We start from the raw sequence: 20629 nt of genomic DNA, 5'->3' as shown, positions 1-20629 counted from the left end.
ATACTGACACCTCCAAGATAAATCCAATTAGCCATCCCACTCCCCTCCCCAAAAATGAATAACAGAGTTTCTCTTCATGCATGTTCTCCCATCCCGAATTCATATTTTCCTTTTCTCAGGGACAACCTGAGCTCCCAATGACCTTAATCTATTTGGGGGGGGGTGGAAAAATGTATATTTATAATTAGCCAGCTGGCCTCAGTTGAGATGATTCCAATTTTGCTGGCAACATCTAAAGCTTTTTCTCTCCATCAGGTGTGATCAGGGTATTGACCTCAGCCACATCAATGTCACAGAGCTTCTTCACAGTCTGTTTGATCTGATGCTTGTTGGCCTTGACATCTACAATCACCACAAATATGTTGTTGTCTTCTATCTTCTTCATGGCTGACTCGGTGGTCCGAGGGAACTTGATGATAGATAGCATCGTGGTCAAGCTTGTTTCTCCTCGGAGCACTCTTCCGAGGGTATTTGCGCTGTCTCCAGAGCCCAGCGTCTTGTGTCGCCAGAAGGTGAGTGAAATGCATATCTTCTTTTTGTGTCTGTGGCCACTTTTCAACATTGCCTTCTTGGTCTTCAAAGCCTTTTCCTTGGCTTCGGCTTTAGGAGGGGCAAGATGAACTCCAGCTTGGCTTTTGGCGCCATCTTGGTGAAAAGCCAATGGCCTTAATCTTTTTAATAATATCAAAATTAAAACCCCAATGACTATATATTCTTCAAGGGTATAACCTTAGGGCATACTCTTCAAGGGTATATAGGTAGAGAGCTCAAAAGTAATTAATTCTTTATGTGTTGCTCTTCTGTTTTGATAAACATTAGGCCTATTTTGTTCTATTTCATCTCAATTTTAGAAATGTTGCTTTTATTTCTTTTAATTAAAAAAATTAGTGTTATTATAAAGGTGATGTACAGAAGGGTTACAGTTACATAAGTCAGATAAACAGTACATTTCCTTTTAGACAATATCACCCCTTCCTTCACTCTCTCCCAGTTTTCCCCTCCCATCCCTGCCCACAAGTTGTATAGTTTATTTTCAACGTAGTGTCTAGTGAGTACCACTGCTGCTTTTGCTTCTTTTAAATGTCATGTTTTCTCTTTCCTCTTCTTCCTTTGCAGTAGGGAGGTCAGGTCTGGCCAATGCTATGTTAGCCACATGGTCTGGCATCTTGTCTTCACGCTAGGGGAAGATGAAGCCCCTACCTCCCTCCCAGGTGATGGGTGTGTCCAAATCCCTGGAGGCAGGGACAAGCACTTGGCTGATGGGTTGCTGGACCTGTCAGTCCAGTGGTAGTGGGAATTTCCTGTGTCCCTGCCCCATTATGCCATGCCACGTGCTCTAAGTTCATGTCCTGTCTCCTAGCTTGTCTCTGGTCACCATGGTATCCCAATTCAGCTCCCATTGGTTTGTTGGTATTGTTTTTGTTATTTCTTTCCTCTCTGACTTGGTTCCTAATAGTCTAAGGTGTATTTGTGGGCTACAGGCCTTTGTGACCTAACTGTGTAATAGACTCCAAGATTTGGTCTTTCAAAATGTGGCTTCTCTGAATTCATACCTTACAACACCTTATACAGACATATGCTACAAACCGTCTTTTCATCTTGTTTTTACCCTAAACAATAATCTTGGGTGAAAAAAAATCACAGCATATCAGTTTAGATGTCTAGAGTCATCAGAGTTGGAAAGTTGCTCCTGTCTAAAATCTTATCCCCCATATGCCTCCAAACCCAAACCAATGAGACCATCTTAAATACTTGGGTTGGAGCTGTGGGAGAAAGTATGTTGCCTCATTGAACATGCATTTAACTTTCATTTAATATATCTATTAGAGGCTGAATTGAGATGTGATTGAGAAACTTTCTAATACGAGACTTTGTAGTCAACAAACAATTTAAATCCCTTTTATACCATGAGTTTTACTTTTTTTTGGGGGGGGGGCAGTGTTGAACTCAGGGCCTTTGACTTGAGTCACCCCTTAAGCCTTACCACAAAGCCTTAAACATGACTTTTCTCAAGAAATATATCTATCCCTTTCTTTTCTAAATGGTTTACTGTGTATAGTTCTAGTCCTTTTGATAAGAGACCAACTCAAAATTGTTGGACCAAATGGAATGTCAACATGAAGAAGGCATCAGAGAACAAGAAAAGAAGACCAAATTCCTTTATCCAACTAATATTTTGTAGGCCTCTACTGTACTAAATCTAAGAACAGATGGAAAAAAATAAAAGATTCCCACCTAGTTACATTCAAGTGGAGAAAGAAAAATAAACAACACTGAAAGTAGAGAAAAAAGAAAAACAGTAGAATAAAGGAATTGGAAGTTACAATTGTAATGATATTACAAACAGGAGAATCCTGATAGGCTGCAATGAAAAAATACACATGGAGATTACTCGAAGAAAGTTAAGAATGTGAGGTTGGTCTGTACTCAAGGCAGAGGAAGAGCTGGGGCAAAGGCCCAAGCCAAATGAGCTTACCTACAGTACAGAACTAGTTAACCAGAAGGTTAACTAGTCTCTATGGGAGGTAGAGATTGCTGGGCCTTTGAACTCTTATTTCCTGGCCAAGAAGACTAAAACTTAGGCTTACCAATGTTCAGAATGCAACTCTGTAGCACCAATGAAGCAATGAGGGCAGCCACACAAAAATCTCTACTCCAAGCTGTCTCTAAACACCTATCTCTTTCTTCTGGTAGTAGAGTTTTTCAGTAATGCAGATTTAAATGATCAAGCTGGGGTTACTTTAAGACAAGCCATGGGAATACTGATGCATACAAATTAAGTTGTAAAACTGGACTGTAAGCTTCTAGGAAATGATTCTATGAACGAACCAAATATCCAAACACCTCAATATACATATACAGTGTTAAGAATTTAAGCATAAAAAAGCTCTGTAAGCTATACAAAAATCTTCCTAGAGAATAAACATACTAGAGGCCTTCAGCAGATGGAGAATCTTGCTGTCATTAAAAATACCCTCCTCTCTATTTCCTAGAAACAGCTCCTTGAGCAAATTATAAAAATAGTGGCTATTATTTGCATTTTGTAGATAGGGAAACAGAGTGTCAGAGAGATGATATAATTTGTCAGAATCACAAAACTACAGAGGTCTGACTCTGTTGAGGCTCCGTAATAAGGTCTCAGCAGCAAAAGTTTCTATTATCTTCCCTTTCTGTCCCTGACCTCTTCATTCCCTCCAAAGAGGAGTTAAAGAAGTTAGATCTGCTGGTCACTCTGACCTGGCTTAAGCAAAAGTCCCTATCACCCCAGGCGGGACATTATACTCTGGATCTAATCAAAAGTACCTGCCCCTAGCTCCCAAGGGAATACAGCCTGATTTTTATTCCTTTGTTTCTTTGTTAAGACCCATATAAGCCAGACCCCAAATCTAGTCCCTCACACAACCTTCATATACAGTCTGTGCCTGTGCTCCTCGCTGGCAATAAACAGTCCTAGCCTGTTGAGAATCCAGTCCCTTCTGTTCATTTTCTGTTCTCCTCCATTTCCTAACACCGCTCTTCTCCAAAACAGTTCACAGAAACTAGAAACTATCCCTCCCCGAAACCAGCCATAAAACCCAAAAAAAGCATTCTAATGTTCCTTATCTTTTTACGAAAAATTGACTGTAAAGGAATTCTTTAATTGTAGGTCATTAAGGTCCCCAATTCCACAAATTCTTTTTTTCTCTCTTTTTTTTGGGGGGGGATCTGGTCGTGGGACCTGAACTCGGGGCCTGGGCGCTGTCTGTCCCTCAGCTCTTCAGCTCAAGGCTAGAGCTCTACCACTTGAGCCACAGTGCCACTTCCGGCTTTTTTCTTTTTGCTTATGCGGTACTGAGGAATCAAACCCAGGACCTCAGGCATGCAAGGCAAGCTCTCTACCACTGAGCCACCTTCCCAGCCCTCCACAAATTCTTAAACCCAGAAGGAAGAACTACTACAGACAAGAATGTAAACAGACCGACCTCATTCTATTAATATTGGATCAGATGCTTTTGACCAGTCACAATGGCTTTCCATACTGCATGAAATCTCCACATGAAAGACCTAGGTCTTTGGGTCATGAGATGGAAGGCTCCATGCCATAAATCTGTTATTCTTATCTCTTATTAACCCTTGGTCAAAACATAGTCCAAACATGTTTTTATGGCACCTCTGCCATCTGGTCTCCTTCCTGAGAGATCTGGCACTTTATTATCTTCTGGTGCAGAAGACTAGGTTATTGGCCTTAATGGGAAAGCACAGGCATTATGGGTCATACTTGATTCCATTTTCATGGGATACAGGGAAATGTCTCTGTTCTGGCTGCTTCCCTGTGTGGAGTCAGAGCGGGGAGTGGAGTTTACAATGGACAGTCTAGAAGTGATGAGCTGTATGTAGGTCCAGGCAGAATCTGAAAGAGGGGCCAGAAGTGTCTTCCTCTCACATGTAACTGAAACCCAAAGTACGTGTCTATAACCAAAGAAGTGTGTGGAGGAACAATTTCATTGAGTCCCTACAAAATCTCTTTAAGAAAAAGTTTCTCTGTGGTTGACTAAGTTGCTTATGACTTCATTTTAGGTACCACATCCAAATCTGACAACTTTCCACCCTTAACTGAAAATCTACATACGAAGTGTTTTAATTAAGTTTCTTCAAATTGGATATTCCTTGGTATGTCTGAAAAAGTCAAGTCCCACATATTTTCCTTTGAAACAAGTATACAAAAACAGGGGAAAAGTATATGTGGACATACTTCTACTTAAATATATTACACTTTTAAATTTGTTTCAAATTTCCAGGAGCAACCAAGTTATTATGTAAAAATAAAACTGAAATTGAAACCAAATCTTAATATGACTTTTTCGGAGACTAAACACAATGAAGTGAAGGCCAGAATTTAACGGATTTAAATTCTAGTGGACAGAATTAATAGTAACAAAGTCAAGGAATTAACTATGTCTAGACATCTCTCTTAGATTTCTATTTGAGGAACAATATATATTATTTTTCTCATCCTTTGAATTCCCCAGGCAGGAATTCAGAACCTGCTGTTGAAAGGATCATCATCCTTAACTCTCAATCCATTTATCAGGCTAAAATGCAAATGCAAGTAGTGAATGCATTTCAACAGCCCCAGAACTCCAAAGCCTTCTCAGGGAACATGCTGAGCTAACTGGGGAAGGGTTAAGCCACCCCTATTTTTCAGATCTGAAAACAGTTGTTCTGATATGAGAAGAATCATCACAATGGTGCCAGCTCCTTTCTATAAAAGCTATACACATTTTTTGCACAACTGTATGATTGTTATGGCAACCATAAAAATGGAACTATCATTCTTCAAATTACACACTACCCATACTGGATTACCTACCTACGTTTGTTCTTTAACAATACCCCAATTTCTTTTCAGAAAGTGCTATGTCTGTCCTATAGATGTTTAGAAGCAAGATAAAGTGGTCTCTTTCAAAGGGAGAGCCACAACAATGAATCTTTCAAAGGCCTGCTCTTCAAGGATTCTAGGGCTTTCTTGTCAAGGCTTTTTATCCCTTGGTCACTAGGAGGCCTCAAAATATTCCCCGGGGAGGCAGAGAAACTGCCTGGAAAATGTATTCTCAAAATGAACGTTTTTATAAAGTGGGTGATGTGGAAAGATGGTGTTCAAGCATCATGAATGGGCCCATTCGACCTGGCAGAGCTCTGTAAAATGCTGAGATCATTTACCAGAGTCTCAGTGTAGTGAGGTAAGGCTTGAATAAGAGGTACATACAACATTTCAATAAAATCTGTTCTAAAAATAGAGTATAACAGCATGAATATATATATTTATTTAATGCTAAAATAAATTCATTTCTATTATTCATAGACATGAGTAGGCCTCTGGAACTTTCAACAGAAAAAAAGAGAGTATGAATTCTCTCTGCACAGTAATGGAGTATGACAAATCTAGTTTTGTATGTCGTTAAGTAGTCATTTGGGGCCAAATCCTGTTCCATTGTTCAAAGCTGGTTCTACAGTTTTAAGAAAATGTAGACTGTGATTTCCCAGCTGATTTTAACATGAAATAGATGCTCATAATTACTGCTACCTCTAGAGATGTGTGTGTGTACGCATGCATGTGATGGTACTAGGTCTTGAACTCAGGGCCACACGTCCACCCTTGGCTTTCATTCTCCCTTGGCTTTGGCTCAAGGTGACTGCTCTATCACTTAAGCCATACCTCTGGTTTCAGCTTTTTTACTGGTTCACTGGAGATAAGAGTTTCACAGACTTTTCTGCCCAGCCTGGCTTCAAACCATGATCCTCAGATCTCAGCCTTCTGAGTAGCTAGCATTATAGGTATAAGCCCCCATCTCCCAACATAAGACTTTCTAAATAAGGAAGTGGGATATAATGGGACACAAAATACTCCTTCTCTACCCACCACCCTCAAAGCCCATGAAACAAAATCCAAAAGACACTTCTATCTACCCCTAGCTCCCCCTCCCTCGCCTCAGACTTTTGGCTCAGGTGTCCTAGCTCTTCTCTCTATCTCAGCCCAACTTCTACTGCCCAGTCTTTGCCATGCCTTGCATCAACCCTAAATTCATAATCATGTTCTCTCTTACTGAAGTAACTCACCACCTAAACTCTAATAAGATACATCATTAAATTATACTCCTTTTCCCAAATACCTTCACTGCTCTCTGCTACCATTACACTATAATCCTCAGTCTGGCATACAATGACCTCCATAGCCTGGCTTCAAACTGTAACAAGGACTTAAGAGGCTACTCTTGCTAAAAGCAATGATCCTTCATTCTTGGACCTACATTTGGGTAACTAAAAGCTAGATTTTAAAACTTGCTATCACTGCCTTCATTTTGCATCTGTCTTCTTGGTATTTGTCTCTTCTGAAGCCACCTTTGGCCTGATAGATAAACTTTCAGTGACAGAGTATAACTACTCTTTGGGTAACAATTATTTTCTTTCTTTTTTTTGGGGGGGGGTCCGGTCGTGGGGCCTGAACTCTGGGCCTGGGCGCTGTCCCTCAGCTCTTCAGCTCAAGGCTAGTGCTCTACCACTTGAGCCACAGCGCCACTTCCGGCTTTTTTCTTTTTGCTTATGTGGTGCTAAGGAATCGAACCCAGGGCCTCAGGCATGCAAGGCAAGCGCTCTACCACTGAGCCACCTTCCCAGCCCGTAACAATTATTTTCTTATGGAGACAAGACCTATGTGACCAATCCTGAGGTAATGATCAGCCAGACTACAACGTATCCAAGACTAATGCATTTTGTTTCTTGTCACAGCTTCTGTCAATTTCTAATATAGTCAGGGAGCTCATCTCAGTACTGCTCCAAAAATAGAGGTAAGGTCATTGTTGTCCTGTCTTATGGGTGGAGCTACACTGATTATCAAACTTCCTTTGCACCTTTCTGGAATGAGTGATCAGGCCTGGTTTGTTGGGGCCTTCCTCTACCTCACATTGGGCCTGTGGCTCTGGTCACAGAACTTCTCCTTGATTCTTAGTTACACTAACATGTGGCTGGTAAAAAACAATTCTGCCCAAACACCCTCCACTAGCAATTTGAGTAGACTTCATCTTTTTTTCTTTCTTTGCCCGCCTCCCAGTCTCTGTACAGGGGTTGAATTTAGGGCCTTTCATTTGCTAAGCAGGCACTCTATCACTAGAGCCTCCCCCCCCCACCTTTTCTGCTTTGGCTATTTTGGGGACAGGGTCTCACATTTTTGCCCAGGTGGCCTGGAGCTCAAGCCTCTTATATATAATATGCTTCCTGTGTAGTTAACAGGTACACACCACCACGCCCAGTTGTTGGTTGAAATGGGTCTCACTAACTTTTTGCCTCACTGGCCTCCAGTCATGATTCTCTGGATCTTTGCCCCCAAGTAGCTGGGATTACAGGTGTGAACCACTGTGCCTAGTCTAAACTCATCATCCTTTCTTCTAGACTTGATTTTCTTTGAAGGGCCTTAACCATCATCATAAGAAGGGTAGTATTTTATCAAATATATTGAATGCATGGCACTATAAGTGTTCTTCCATTAACCCTAGCACAACTTCATAAGAAAGATACCTGTATTTTTTTAACTTTAAAGAAGGTAAGGCTCAGATAATGCCATAAACTATATGTAATAAGTGACAAAGTATTTCATCCAAATTTGCTTTTAAATTTTACATTCTTACATTTTTCCTTATAGTATTCAAAAACCACTTAAAAATTTCCAATCTACCCCTAGGATGAAAACTAATGAGTAACATGGCCCATAAAGGAAGGAGTACGTATAGCTTTACTGGCATGCAGGTTGCCTGGTCTTAGGCTGCCCCCTCTCCCTCCCCTGCACCCCAGTCAGCATGGAACTTAAACTAGGCCTTAGAGTCTTGAACCGAGAGGGGAAAATTGGAGGTCCAGGAGGCCAGGGAAGAGGGAAATCAGCCTCCCTCTGCATGGACAGGCCAGGACAGAAGCTTGGGAGCTGCTGCCAGCAGCCTTCCACTATAGAAGGCAAAGGAGACTCTTGAGTGAGGAAAAGAATGGAGAACTGTGTAGGGAGCAGCAGAAACAGGTGTGAAGTCTCCTGGTTCTTGCCTCATTACAGTCCCTGGTTCCCTGCCCTTGGATTCTGGGAGACACCACAGGATCCTCAAAACAGATTCCCCTTTCTGCTCAAGTAAACTCCAGTGATTTCTGTGATTTGGGACCAAAACAGTCTTAATTAAACAACAGCTGTGGAAAGTTTCCTAGAATAGCTAACTTGTCGTGGCTTTCTCTAAAGTTTTCTCATTAAGAAAGCTGTGACGGCATGTTACAGTCACCACTTCTATGCTGCCCACTCCCAGGTTCAGAGGGCCCCAGGAGTGCGTCATGGCACAGTACCATCCAAGGTAGGGGACTGGGTACTGTAACAGCTGGTTTCCATTTCAAAACCAAATTAACTTTAAAACTATTACCTTTGTCATTCAAACCCCATAAAATACCATGCTGTGGTGCTGGATCTTTTGGACTTCAGGGATTTGAAATGGAAGAGACAGCTTGGGGAAGTATGAAAGAACAGAGATTGACTTTTTTATGTTTACAAGGCTATGGGTTTAAGAAGGTGGACACACAGGACAAATGGAGGTAAAGAGTTTCTAAGACTGTACACCTGAACACCTGTATTCAAGTCCCTGCTCTGGCTTCTCACACCCAAGTGACCTTGAGCACTTATTTGTCTAAGCTACAGTTTTCTCATTTTGCAACAGAGATGACTATTTCACAAAGTTGTTTAGGAATCAAAGAGATAATACAAATTCATATGAAGATATAAAGTAAGCATTTGGGGGTATGTGTATACTTGCCACATTAACAACACTAGACCAAAGTTCTAAACTCCTTTGTTACTTTTATTTATTCTGGACATTTTGGGCAAACACTAACAGGTGGTCTATTTAAGAAACTGATTTTTCTCCTGATGTGTCTTCCAGTGCACATCAAACGTTAGTGCAGAGAAGACAGGAAGGAGTGCTCAGTGAGTGTCTATATGTGCCCGGTGAGTATCTATATGTGCCCAGCATTGCCTTAGGTCTAAGAAATAAGCCAGTGAGTTAGAAGTTTTTCTGAAAAAAAAAAACTATTTCAAAAAGGACCGATTAAATGACTATAGAACAGGATAATTGAATACACATTTAAAGTATTGTTATGCTTGTGGGAACACTCCTATCCTAGGAATTCTAATTACATCTGAAAGACCACAGGAGAACTGTTTAAACAATCACAGTTTGAAACTCCTTATTTTCCCATATATAAACCTTGGTATAATTCCACTAAGTCACTTCTCAGGCAACTCTACTGTTTGAGCAGGAGTGAATACAATGTAACAAGACCAGTTTGTTCACACAGGTACCAGAGCTTCAGTCCATGCAAAGGCTTGTCCTCTTGGAAGCTAACAGGCTCCATGCACTCATTCATGCTACTGAAGCTTGGTTTTTGGAATTCTTTAAGAACCACTTTCTAAGCCAATTCATAAGCTTCATAAGAAAATCAGTTTTACTGCTTTATAATTATACTTTTTTTAAGTTGGATTATCCAACCTGATCACCCACTTGATTTAGCACCATTGGCTCTGTACTGACTTGACTGTTTCCAAATCTCAAATCCACCCTAAAAGATGAAGATTTGCCATTGTTGAAAATGTGCCTCAGGCTCGGAAGGCAATTTCCAAAGAGGAATCCAAAACGGTCTATGTCTTCCAGGGTTCCTCACCCACTGCCTGCCAGCAAGCTCAGTTCTTCTCCATTTGTAAAATACCTCAGGACCTTTACTTCTGCTTCCCCTCGCCCCGTGCACCAGCTCCCACTTTCTCACCTCCCCTTAATTCCTCCACTGATGATACTCTGGCTTTGGATGAAACTGCTTGAGACAGCCACAAGACAAAGACAAGGCTTGGTGGCCAATGCAGTGACTTGTGTTCTAGCTTTGTCATAGCTGACCTTCGTGCACTAGAGCATCAGGCAACTTACCCTTGTTTGGAACTGGTCACCAACTTTGCCCTTTCCTTTAAGTCTTCTAACCTTTCTTTGCTCCCACTCGCCCACCCTCCCACCCCCGCCTTTTTCCTTGGAAGATTCTTCTCTTCAAAAGTGAAGCTCTTACAAATTTGGCCTTGGTTCTCTTTCTCTTTAGGCTATGCAACCACTCTTTGGGGATGGGGGGGAGGGGCTTTACTATAGTAATATTTATCTAGTTATCTGTTGCTCAGGCTCATTTCCTGAGTGTCAGGCCTAAATTTCTGTCTCTTGTCATCTTTTGGTATCCTAGGCACATAATACCCAAGTTTTACTCACCTTTCCCACCTAAGAATTTTGTTATCCATGCCCTTTAACTCATCATCTCAGATTTCTCTTGAATTTCACTTTGGCCTAGAGTTATTGACACAATTCAAGGGCCAGGGGACATCTTCCCTTAATTAACTAAATTTTCTCAGAGCACATGGTCATTAGCAGTGTTAACTCTTCTTCTTTTGTTATAAGACACAAAAGTATATAGAAATTCTATTCATCCTTTAAGCTCAAGTTCAAATACCACTTGTTCTTTAAAGCATCCCAAGTTCTACAATAAGCTACTTTCTCATTTCTATTTACCTGTGCCTTTTATTTTAATTTAATTTTATTTTTTTGTGAACATACTGTACAGAGGGGTTACAATTACATGGGCAGGATAATGCATACATTTCTCAAGCATTGCAGCCTCCTCCTTTGTTTACCCTTCACATCCCTTCCCTACCTCCCCCCTACCTCCCTACCACCCAATCCTCCCCCCTCCCCTCCCACCAACGTTGTAAAGCTCGTTTTCGACATAACCTTGTACTTCTCATTGTTGCAACAGGTCCACCTGTATCCTTAAACGACTTGTTTTGTGCCTTTTTTTTAAAGTGAACCTTTTGCTTTGTGGTAAAGGTAGTTATAAGAAATAATAGAAAAGCTGTGTAAAAGCTTTCAAAACTATAGTACAATATCACAACTAAGCCACTGACATTGATATAATCACCTTATTTAGATTCCTTATTCTTACTTGTGTTCATCTGAGTTGTATGTTTTATACAATTTTATTACAGGTGTAGATTCATGTAAACACACCCATTTGAGCTACTGAATATAACCATGAACTACCAAGGGTTCCTTGATCACTACTAATTTCCTCCTACCCTGCCTCCCACAGTCACCGGCCATCATGAATTTGTTCTTCACTCCTGAAATTTTATTTTTCAAAAATGTTTCATAAATGGAATCTTATGGACTGCAACTTCTGAGACTGGCTTTTCTCACCCAGCATAATTTCCTGAAGCTTCATCCACATTAGGTTGCACATCAATGCTTCATTCTTCTTTATTGCAGTGTACCATTCCACTGTATGGATGTACCATGGCTTGTTCAGCAATTCAGGGGCATCTGGGTTGTTTCCAGTGTGGGGCTATTATGAATAAAGCTGCTACGATGATCTGTGTACAGTTTTTTTGTGTGTGAGAAAATGTTTTCATTTCTCTGGGATAAATGCCCAGGAATGTAATTTTACTAGGTTGTATGATGGTTGTGTTTAGTTTTTTAAGAAACTGCCAAAGTGTGTCCAGAATGACTGTGGCATTTTACATTTCTCAGCAATGTGTGAGTGATCCACTTTCTCTGTGTGGACACCAGCAACAACACCAGTATTACTTGGAACGTCTCACCAAATTTGCCTTTTCTTTTTATTTCACATATTCTGATAGTTGTGTACAGATGATTACATTGTAGATAGTTTACCATGTATAATGACTAGTAATGCTAAGTATCTTTTTATGTGCTTATTTAGCATTTGAATATTTTCTTCAGTACATGGTCTTAATTGTTTTCTGAATGTATTGCTTTTCTACAGTTGTGTTTTAGAGGTTCTTAGTTCTTAGTGAGTCCTAGATATTGATTCTTTGTTGGATATGTAGCTTACAAATACTTTATCCCAGCCGATATCTATCTTTTCATCTGTTTATCGACTTTTCACAAACTAGAAGTTTTAAATTTTGATAAGATCTACTTTACCAATCTGTTCTTTTATAGATTGCACTTATGTGTCAAAGTCTAAGACTCTGCCCAGCCCTTAGTATGTCCTCTAAATGTTCTATATTCTTTTCTATAAATTCATAACTTCTGACTTCTCTATGTAAGCTCATGATAAACTTTGAGTTAATTCTGTCAAGGCTCATTTATTAGCCTGGGTCTATACGTTCTTCCAGCATCATTCTCCTGCCAAAATGAATTGCTTTTGTTCCTGTCAAAAACCAACAGGCACATTTGCATGGATGTAATTCTGGCTTTGCAGATGCTCTCTGTATGCTCTCTTATTTTTATTTATTTATTTATTTTTTGGTTGGTCATGGGGCTTGAACTCTGGGCTTGGGCACTGTCTGTATGCTCTCTTATCAAGAGAGAGAACATTCCACTTTTCTTACAAGCTAAGCATTTTCAGTAATAATGTCAGTTGGACTTTTGGATGTGCCTTTTCTCTGTCAATAACCTCCTCACTTCACCTCACATGTTACACAAGTTCTACCACAAAACAATATCCTCAACCTTTCTCTTCTCTTTTCTTTTTTTCTCTTCTCTTCTTCTCTCTCTTTTTCCTTCTCTTACCTTCCTTCCTCCCTCCCTCTCTCCCTTCCTTCCTTCCTTCCTTCTCTTCCTTTCTTTGCTTCTTTTTTTTTTGAGACAGGGTCTTACCATGCAGCTCATGCTGGCCTTGAAATAGAGGCCCTCAGTGCTGGGATTATGACCACATACCACCATACCAGGACTCTTTATCAACTTACTTTGATAAAATTTATGGCCTTCATTTTATTTGATTGAGATAAAAATAACATACCAGAAAATTTATCATTTTATAGCATATAATTCAGAAACTCTTAATATATGTGTAGTTATGTAATCATTACCACCATCTAAAACACTTCAGTATCCTACAACACTTCATGTCCTAGACAGTCTCTTTATGTATCTCCTTCTCCAGAGCCCCAAGCAGCCAGGAATCAACTTTCTTTCTCAAGAGTATACCTATCCTATTTTATTTTTTTTAAAAAGCAATCATAAAGTATATAGCCTTTGTGTCTGGCTTCTGCTAGGTACAATGTTTCAAGGTTCATCTGTGCTGCACTTGCGTCAGGACCCCCTCTTTATGGTTAATGGCATTCCACTGCACAGGTTCATCACATTTTGTTTATTCACTCATCAGTTGATTGACATCTGGATTGTTTTTATTTCTGGATGGTGTTATACACATCATATGTAGGTTTTGGTACGGATACATTTTCTATTCTCTAGGAAGATTGCTAGGTTCCATGGTAACTCTATGCTTAACACTCTGAGGAATTGCTAAACTGTTTTCTGAGGTAGTACTACCATTTTACATTCTAGCTCTGATATCTTTACATTTACTCTGATACCAATGTGGTTTATTATTGCCATCATAGTGGATGCATAGTGGGATCCCATCATGGTTTTTGTTGCTGTTGATGTTTTTATGCCAGTACCATATTGGAACCATTTGAGCTACACCTCCACTTCCAGCTTTTTGGTTGGAGATGTCTCGCTGATTTAAGGGGCAAGAATGGTGGTATAAACCACATGAATAACTTGCTCAGGCTTGCTGGGGGAGTAGAGAAAGAGTATGTGTTTTTACACACATACATACATGAGAGTGTTTTCTATGTGTGGTTATCAGGGATAGTTATTACCAAAAGGTTATCTGTTGTTAGACCATCATTTTTTTGGTCTTCCAGCCATAGGAGACAGATTTTTCTTTCAAAAAACCCTGGCCATGCTGGACTGAATTCTGTTGTACCCTATCTGAGATGGATAGAAAGCAAAGTGGAAACCTAGGGAATCATCATGTTCTTTCTTAAGCTCTGAAATCCCTAAGGCAGTGTGCCTACTTTTTCTAATTTTCAGAATTTTCTATGCTTGTTTATTATGCTATGTTCACATTTTTAATCATGAGGAGACAACCTGGGAGAAATAGCCATGGTCTATTTTTGCCAGAAGTAGAAGTCATGCCTCTTAGACTTCTCTGAAGAAGAAATAAGAATGGCCAACAGACACATAAACAAATGCTCAACATCTCTGGCCATAAAAGAAATGCAAATCAAAACAACATTGAGATTCTACCTCACCCCAGTTAGAATGGCTATCATCAAGATATCTAATAACAACAGATTCTGGAAGGGATATGGCCAAAAGGGAACACTACTACACTGTTGGTGGGAGTATAAAATTGTTCAACTCTGGAAAGAAGTGTGGAGGTTCCTCAAAAGACTGAACATAGAAGTTCCCTATGACCCAGCAATCCCACTTCTGGGTATTTACCCAAATGATCACAAACAAGGCCATCTAAAGCTACCAGTACAACAGTGCAGCATTATTCACCATAGCTAAGATATGAAACCAATCTAGATGCCCCTCAGTAGATGAATGGATCAAGAAAATATGGTATATATACACAATGGAATTCTATGCTTCCATCAGAAAGAATGACATTGCCCCATTTGTAAGGATATGGAAAGACTTGGAAAAAATTATATTAAGTGAAGTAAGCCAGACCCAAAGAAACATAGGTCCCATGATTTCCCTTATTTGCAATAATTAGTATACAGCTAGGATAATCTTAGCAGATGAGCAGAATCGCTCAATAGTTATGTGCATATGACCATATAAGATGATGAACTCCAAGACATGACACAGAGGTTTTTCTTTGTTGTTGTTGTTTTTAATGAACTATGTGATGTCTTGTTTCTTTTGTATGTTCTTCCCCTTATAGTCACTGTATTTGATTCCCCTGTTGTCACTGTATTTGATTTTGGTACTCTGGGTATTGTATATACATTTATCTGAATTAGGGAAGGGAAGGGGAACAACAAAATGGTGAGACAAAGAACAAGGAGAGAACCAATACAACAGCTATACTCACAAGACAGTATGTTGGAAATAATCTGTAAAACTTGGGGGTGGGGACTAAAGGGGAAGGGAAAGTGAGAGAAAAATGAGGAAGGGAGTAACAAGTTCAACAAGAAATGTACTTATTACCTTTCTTATGTAACTGTAACCCCTCTGTATATCACCTTGACAATAAAAAAAGAAGTTATGCCTCTTATTTTATGACAGTAAGAGTAGCACCTCATTCTTCATGATTTTTTCCTATCTCATTTTCCTACTATAGTGAAACCTCTTGAAGGAACTAGACTGTGTTTTACCAATATTCAAGACCCTAACAATATCAAAAGGAAGTGGGAGAAGGCCCATCACAATTATACTTAGTAAATTAATTCACTATCTATAATCTCTTAAATAAACCATTTTTGTATTTTCCTTTTCTCCCTTTATCCTATGCTCACTTATTTACATACTTAATGTGTTATATACCAAGTATACTGTGTTAGACCTAGAAGTAGAAAGATCACACGCAGACCTTGCTCTTGATATGAACTTCAGTATCTATCAGGTAGACAGGGTCATCCACAAGTAAAGCAGAGCACAGTAGAGTAAATGGGCAAACTGTCAAAGGAGAGCTAAGCACTTCCTTCTTCCACAGTAAAGATAAAGTTTTGAAGCAGTAAGATGGTGCTAGAAAAAGGAAGAAGTGCAAGACAGGCAGCAAGGCATCATGGAACTATGGAAAACTGCGGTAGCTAAGTACAGAACATGGTACTACATAGGAATCTATGACATTTAGTAACCTTGTATTCCATTACAATAAAGTTGATCCTTTCATTTTTGTACATTTTTTATTGTAAAAATATTGTACAGAGGAGTTACAGTTACATGAGCAAGGTAATGAGTACATTTCCTATTGAGCATTGTTACCTACTCCTTTGTTTTCCCCCTACCATCCCTTTCCTCCCACCTCCACAACTACCTCCCCCACACCGCCAAGGTTATAAAGTTCATTTTTAACATAGTATTTTGTACATCTCATTGTTACAATGGGTCAACCTGTATCCTTATTTAAGCATTTTGTTTTTTCCCTTCCCCTCTGAATTAGAGAAGTGTATATACCAGATGCAGGGCACAAACATCAAATACAGTGAAAATAGGGGTTATACCGGGAGAGGAACATACAAAGCAACAAAAAATTTTTTACTCACACTGTTATGAATGTCAGACTACTTGACATCCCTAATCTCAGGAATTATTTGCCCACATAATTATTACTATCCTGTGGCTCTTGTTTTCAAATTCTATTATGGTTTTCCATTCTTTATCATCTTCCAAAAGAAGCTTGTCACTTTTCCAAAATTCTGTGCAGGACACTATCTTCTTTTATCTAAAACCCTAATATTAATAAAGGGCCAAAACTTGCAAGTGATACCTGAAGGACTGACAAAGTTCAGAACTCTAGAAAGTTCTTCATGTATTAAACTACAGCTCTGCAAAATTATTACAATCAGTGTTTGAGGAACTCTGCAAATTAGTCAAGGCTAACAATGTAAAATGCAATTATTCACGAAAAATGGCTAAGTATCAATAAAAAAAAAACAGTGTGTATTGGGAGAATTCCCCCCTCCTTCTTCCCAGCTCTGCAGTAGACTTGAAAGCCAGCAGCCTGGAAATTATGGTTGAGAACTATCAGCCTCACAGCCACTAGAGGAACAGAACAGGTGTAGAGAACCCTTAAAACAGAATAAGTATCATTATTCAACCTAGTTGGAAGCATTAGAATTTGCTCAGTAGAAATAACCTTATAGTCCCAGGGGTATACACTGAAAACAATCAGTACCATTTTCTTTAGCACTGCATCTGAGATAGTGACAGCAGTAGAGCAAACAAGAAGTAGACAAAAAAAAAAAATCAACAGGAAAACTGGAGAATGAAATGTCTATCAGAGGCTTTGAAAGGTCTGATGTGGAGCTGAGCGCTGTTGGCTCATACCTGTAATCCTAGCTACACAGGAGGCTGAGATCTGAGGATTGAGGTTCAAAGCCAGCCTGGGCAGGAAATTCTGTGAAACTCTTATCTCCAATAAACCACTCAGAAAACCGGAAGTGGCGCTGTGGATCAAGTGGTAGAATGCTAGCCTTGAGCTGAAGAAGTGAGGGACAGTGCCCAGCCCAGAGTTCAAGCCCCACAACCAAAAAAAAAAAAAGAAAGAAAGAAAGGTCTGATGTGTTCCCGGGGATCTAGATGAACACATGGACATGCACAAAGTTGTTTATATGCCCAGAAAAGGTCTCACATCTTGTTGACCTTGAAGCTCTGCCCATACAAGAAGTAAAGCCTAGTTCAGGATTGTAAAAATGCATGCCTGAGCAATCAGTGTATAGTCTAGTACACACAGAGGCAATCAACAAAGGGTAACAGTCTTATTATCACCAATATTTAAGGAAATCTCTCTTCATCCATTAGCTGACCACTAAACTAATCAAGCAGAATGTCAGTAGATTCTCAAGACAAAGAGCACAGACTTTCACAAGACCATTTGGGCTGAAATAACAAAACACCATTAGCTGGCTGAGTTCTTAACAAAAACCCTTTGTTTTTCACCATTTTGGAAGCTGTGAAGTTCAAGATTAGTATCTGGTGGGAGCCTGCTACCTCATGGATGTAGACATGGTAGAAGGATTTCTCATTGAGGCCTCTTTTATAAAGGTACTAATCTCATTCATGAAAACTCTAGCTCAAAGGTCCCTTCTCCTAATACTTTAACTTGGGGATACGTATTTTAGTATATTAGGAAAGTCACAGCACACAGAACCTATGGAATTCGTTCAGTTAAATCAAATCAGGAAATAAACTAGAGCAAAACCAAACAGCACAACAAAACATCAGGGAAAAGAAGGATGAAGAACTGATTTTGCTATATTTAAGATACATCAGATATAATTATAGCATATAAATTAATAAAAAGAAATGGGCTAGAGTAGCTAAACTACTAGCAAAGGAAAGGACTCAAGACAAAAAGTAATACTAAACACAAAAGAAGACATTTTATAATATTAATAGGAGTCAATTCATCTAGAAGACAAAATAATTATAAATTTATATGCAACTAACAACAGAGCAACAAAATACATGAAGTAAAATCTAGCCAAACTAAAGAGAAAATATAAAAACCAATCATAATAGAGACTTCAACACACAACTCTCAGTAACAGAGAGAACAAGTAGAATATTAAGGAAATAGGAGGTTTAAAAAAAGCCAACTTTCCATCAACTTGATCTAACCTATCTGCACATCATTCCAACCAACCAAGAACAGTAAACAATCTTGGGGAAAATAATAAAAGCAAAGTTGAAAGACTTGGCTTCTCAGTTCCAAAACTTACTACAAAGTTACAGTATCTATACAGGGTGGTACTAGCACAAATATAAACATTTAAATCCATGGCATAGAATTGAGTAGATAAATAAGCCTCTACCTTTATGACCAACTAATTTTCAGGAAGGATGCCAAGAAATTCATTGAGGAAGAAAAATCATCTTTTCAGCAACAGTCTTTTCGTATATACACATGCAAAAGAATGAAGCTAGAAGCTGAGTGTAGTGTCTCAAGACAGTAATTATTACTATTTAGGAGATGATCTGAATGGTCACTTTCAAGCCAGCCTGGGCAAGCAGTTCATAAGAATCCATTTCAGCTAATGGTTGGATATGGTGGCTCACTCTTGTCATCCCAGCTACTAGCAAGCAAAATGGCTGTGCACAGTGGCATGTACTGTTATCCTAGCTATATGAGAAAACCCAAACAGGAAGATTATGGTCAAGGTGGCCAGAGCACATAGCAAGATCCTATCTTAAAAATAATCAGTGAGAAAATGTCAAAAGCTATGTACATATGACCATATAAGATGATGTTCAGTGAAATGAACCCCAAAATAGGGACACAACTGGTTTTTTAGTTCTTGCTATTGTTTTTCATGTATTTATAATGTACTATGAGATTTTTTTTGTTTCTCGTATGTTCTTCCCCCACGGTATAACCCCTGTTTTCACTGTATTTGATTCTGGTGCCCTGCATCTTGTATATACATTTTTCTAATTTGGGGAGAGGAAGGGAAATAACAAAATGCTGAAACAAGATACAGTTGATCCATTGAAACAATGAGATGTACAAGACACTATGCTGAAAATTAACTTTACAACTTAGGAGGGAGAGGGAGGAGTTGGGGAGGTGGGGAGGAAAGGGATAGTAGGGAAAAAACACAGTAGGAGGTAACAATGCTCAATAGGAAATATACTCATTACCTTACTCATGTAACTGTAACCCTTCTATACAGTATTTTTACAATACAAAACATATAAAAAGAAAAGAAAAAAGAATCAGTGAAAAAAGGGCTGGTGAAGCAGCTCAAGAGGTAGTGAGTCTAATGCTCAGTACCACCAAAACAAAAAACAAAAAAACAGAGTTGAGTGTACTGGTGAACACCTATAATCCCAAAAACTAGGGAGGATGAGTACCTTGAGTTGAGACCAGTCTGGGCTACATAGTGAAACCCTTTCTCCAAAACAAAAAAGTGCAAGACAAAAAACACATGGGGAAAATATTTACAAATCTTGTATCTGATAAGTTACTAGTGTTTGGAATAAATAAGTTACTTCTAGAACTCAGGAATAAAAATACAACCCAATTTTAAAATGTAGCTGGGTGCTGGTGGCTCACACTTGTAATTCTTGCCACTCCAGAGGCTGAGATCTGAGGATCGTGGTTCAAAGCCAGTGCAGGCAGTAAGTCCTTGAGATTCTTAGCTCCAATTAACCACCAGAAAACTGGAAGTGACACTGTGGCTCAAGTGGTAGAGTGCTAGACTTGAGCAAGAAAGCTCAGGGACAGAGCCCATGCCCTGAGTTCAAGCCCTACAACTGACCAAAAAACTAAATTAAACTGCACAAAGGATTTAAAGAGACATTTCTTTAAAAAAAAAAAAAAAGATGTTTATATGGTCAAGAAGCATATGAAAATATGTTCAGCCTCATTAGTCATTATAAAAATAAAAAATCCACCGGGCGCTGGTGGCTCACGCCTGTAATCCTAGTTACTCAGGAGGCTGAGATCTGAGGATCGAGGTTCAAAGCCAGCCCGGGCAGGAGAGACCGTGAGATTCCTATCTCCAATAACCACCAGAAAAACCGGAAGTGGCGCTATAGCTCAAGTGGTAGAG

At 39.4% G+C, this 20629-nt stretch overlaps 1 protein-coding gene across 1 annotated transcript in view; it reads right to left on the bottom strand.

Annotated features, from left to right (window-relative positions):
- The window catches only part of Dis3l2 (DIS3 like 3'-5' exoribonuclease 2), a 356978-nt gene that overhangs the window by 158774 nt on the left and 177575 nt on the right, over positions 1 to 20629 (bottom strand). The window contains exon 9 of the mRNA XM_013021392.1: positions 275 to 671. Coding sequence (XP_012876846.1) covers positions 275 to 671 — 397 coding nt within the window. The remainder of the gene's footprint in view (positions 1 to 274; positions 672 to 20629) is intronic.

This window comes from Dipodomys ordii, unplaced genomic scaffold, assembly GCF_000151885.1.
Source record: "Dipodomys ordii isolate 6190 unplaced genomic scaffold, Dord_2.0 Scaffold1, whole genome shotgun sequence".
Taxonomy (NCBI): Eukaryota; Metazoa; Chordata; class Mammalia; order Rodentia; family Heteromyidae; genus Dipodomys; species Dipodomys ordii.
The sequence above is the reverse complement of the archived record's forward strand: the minus strand, read 5'-3'. Positions and strand labels throughout refer to the sequence as shown.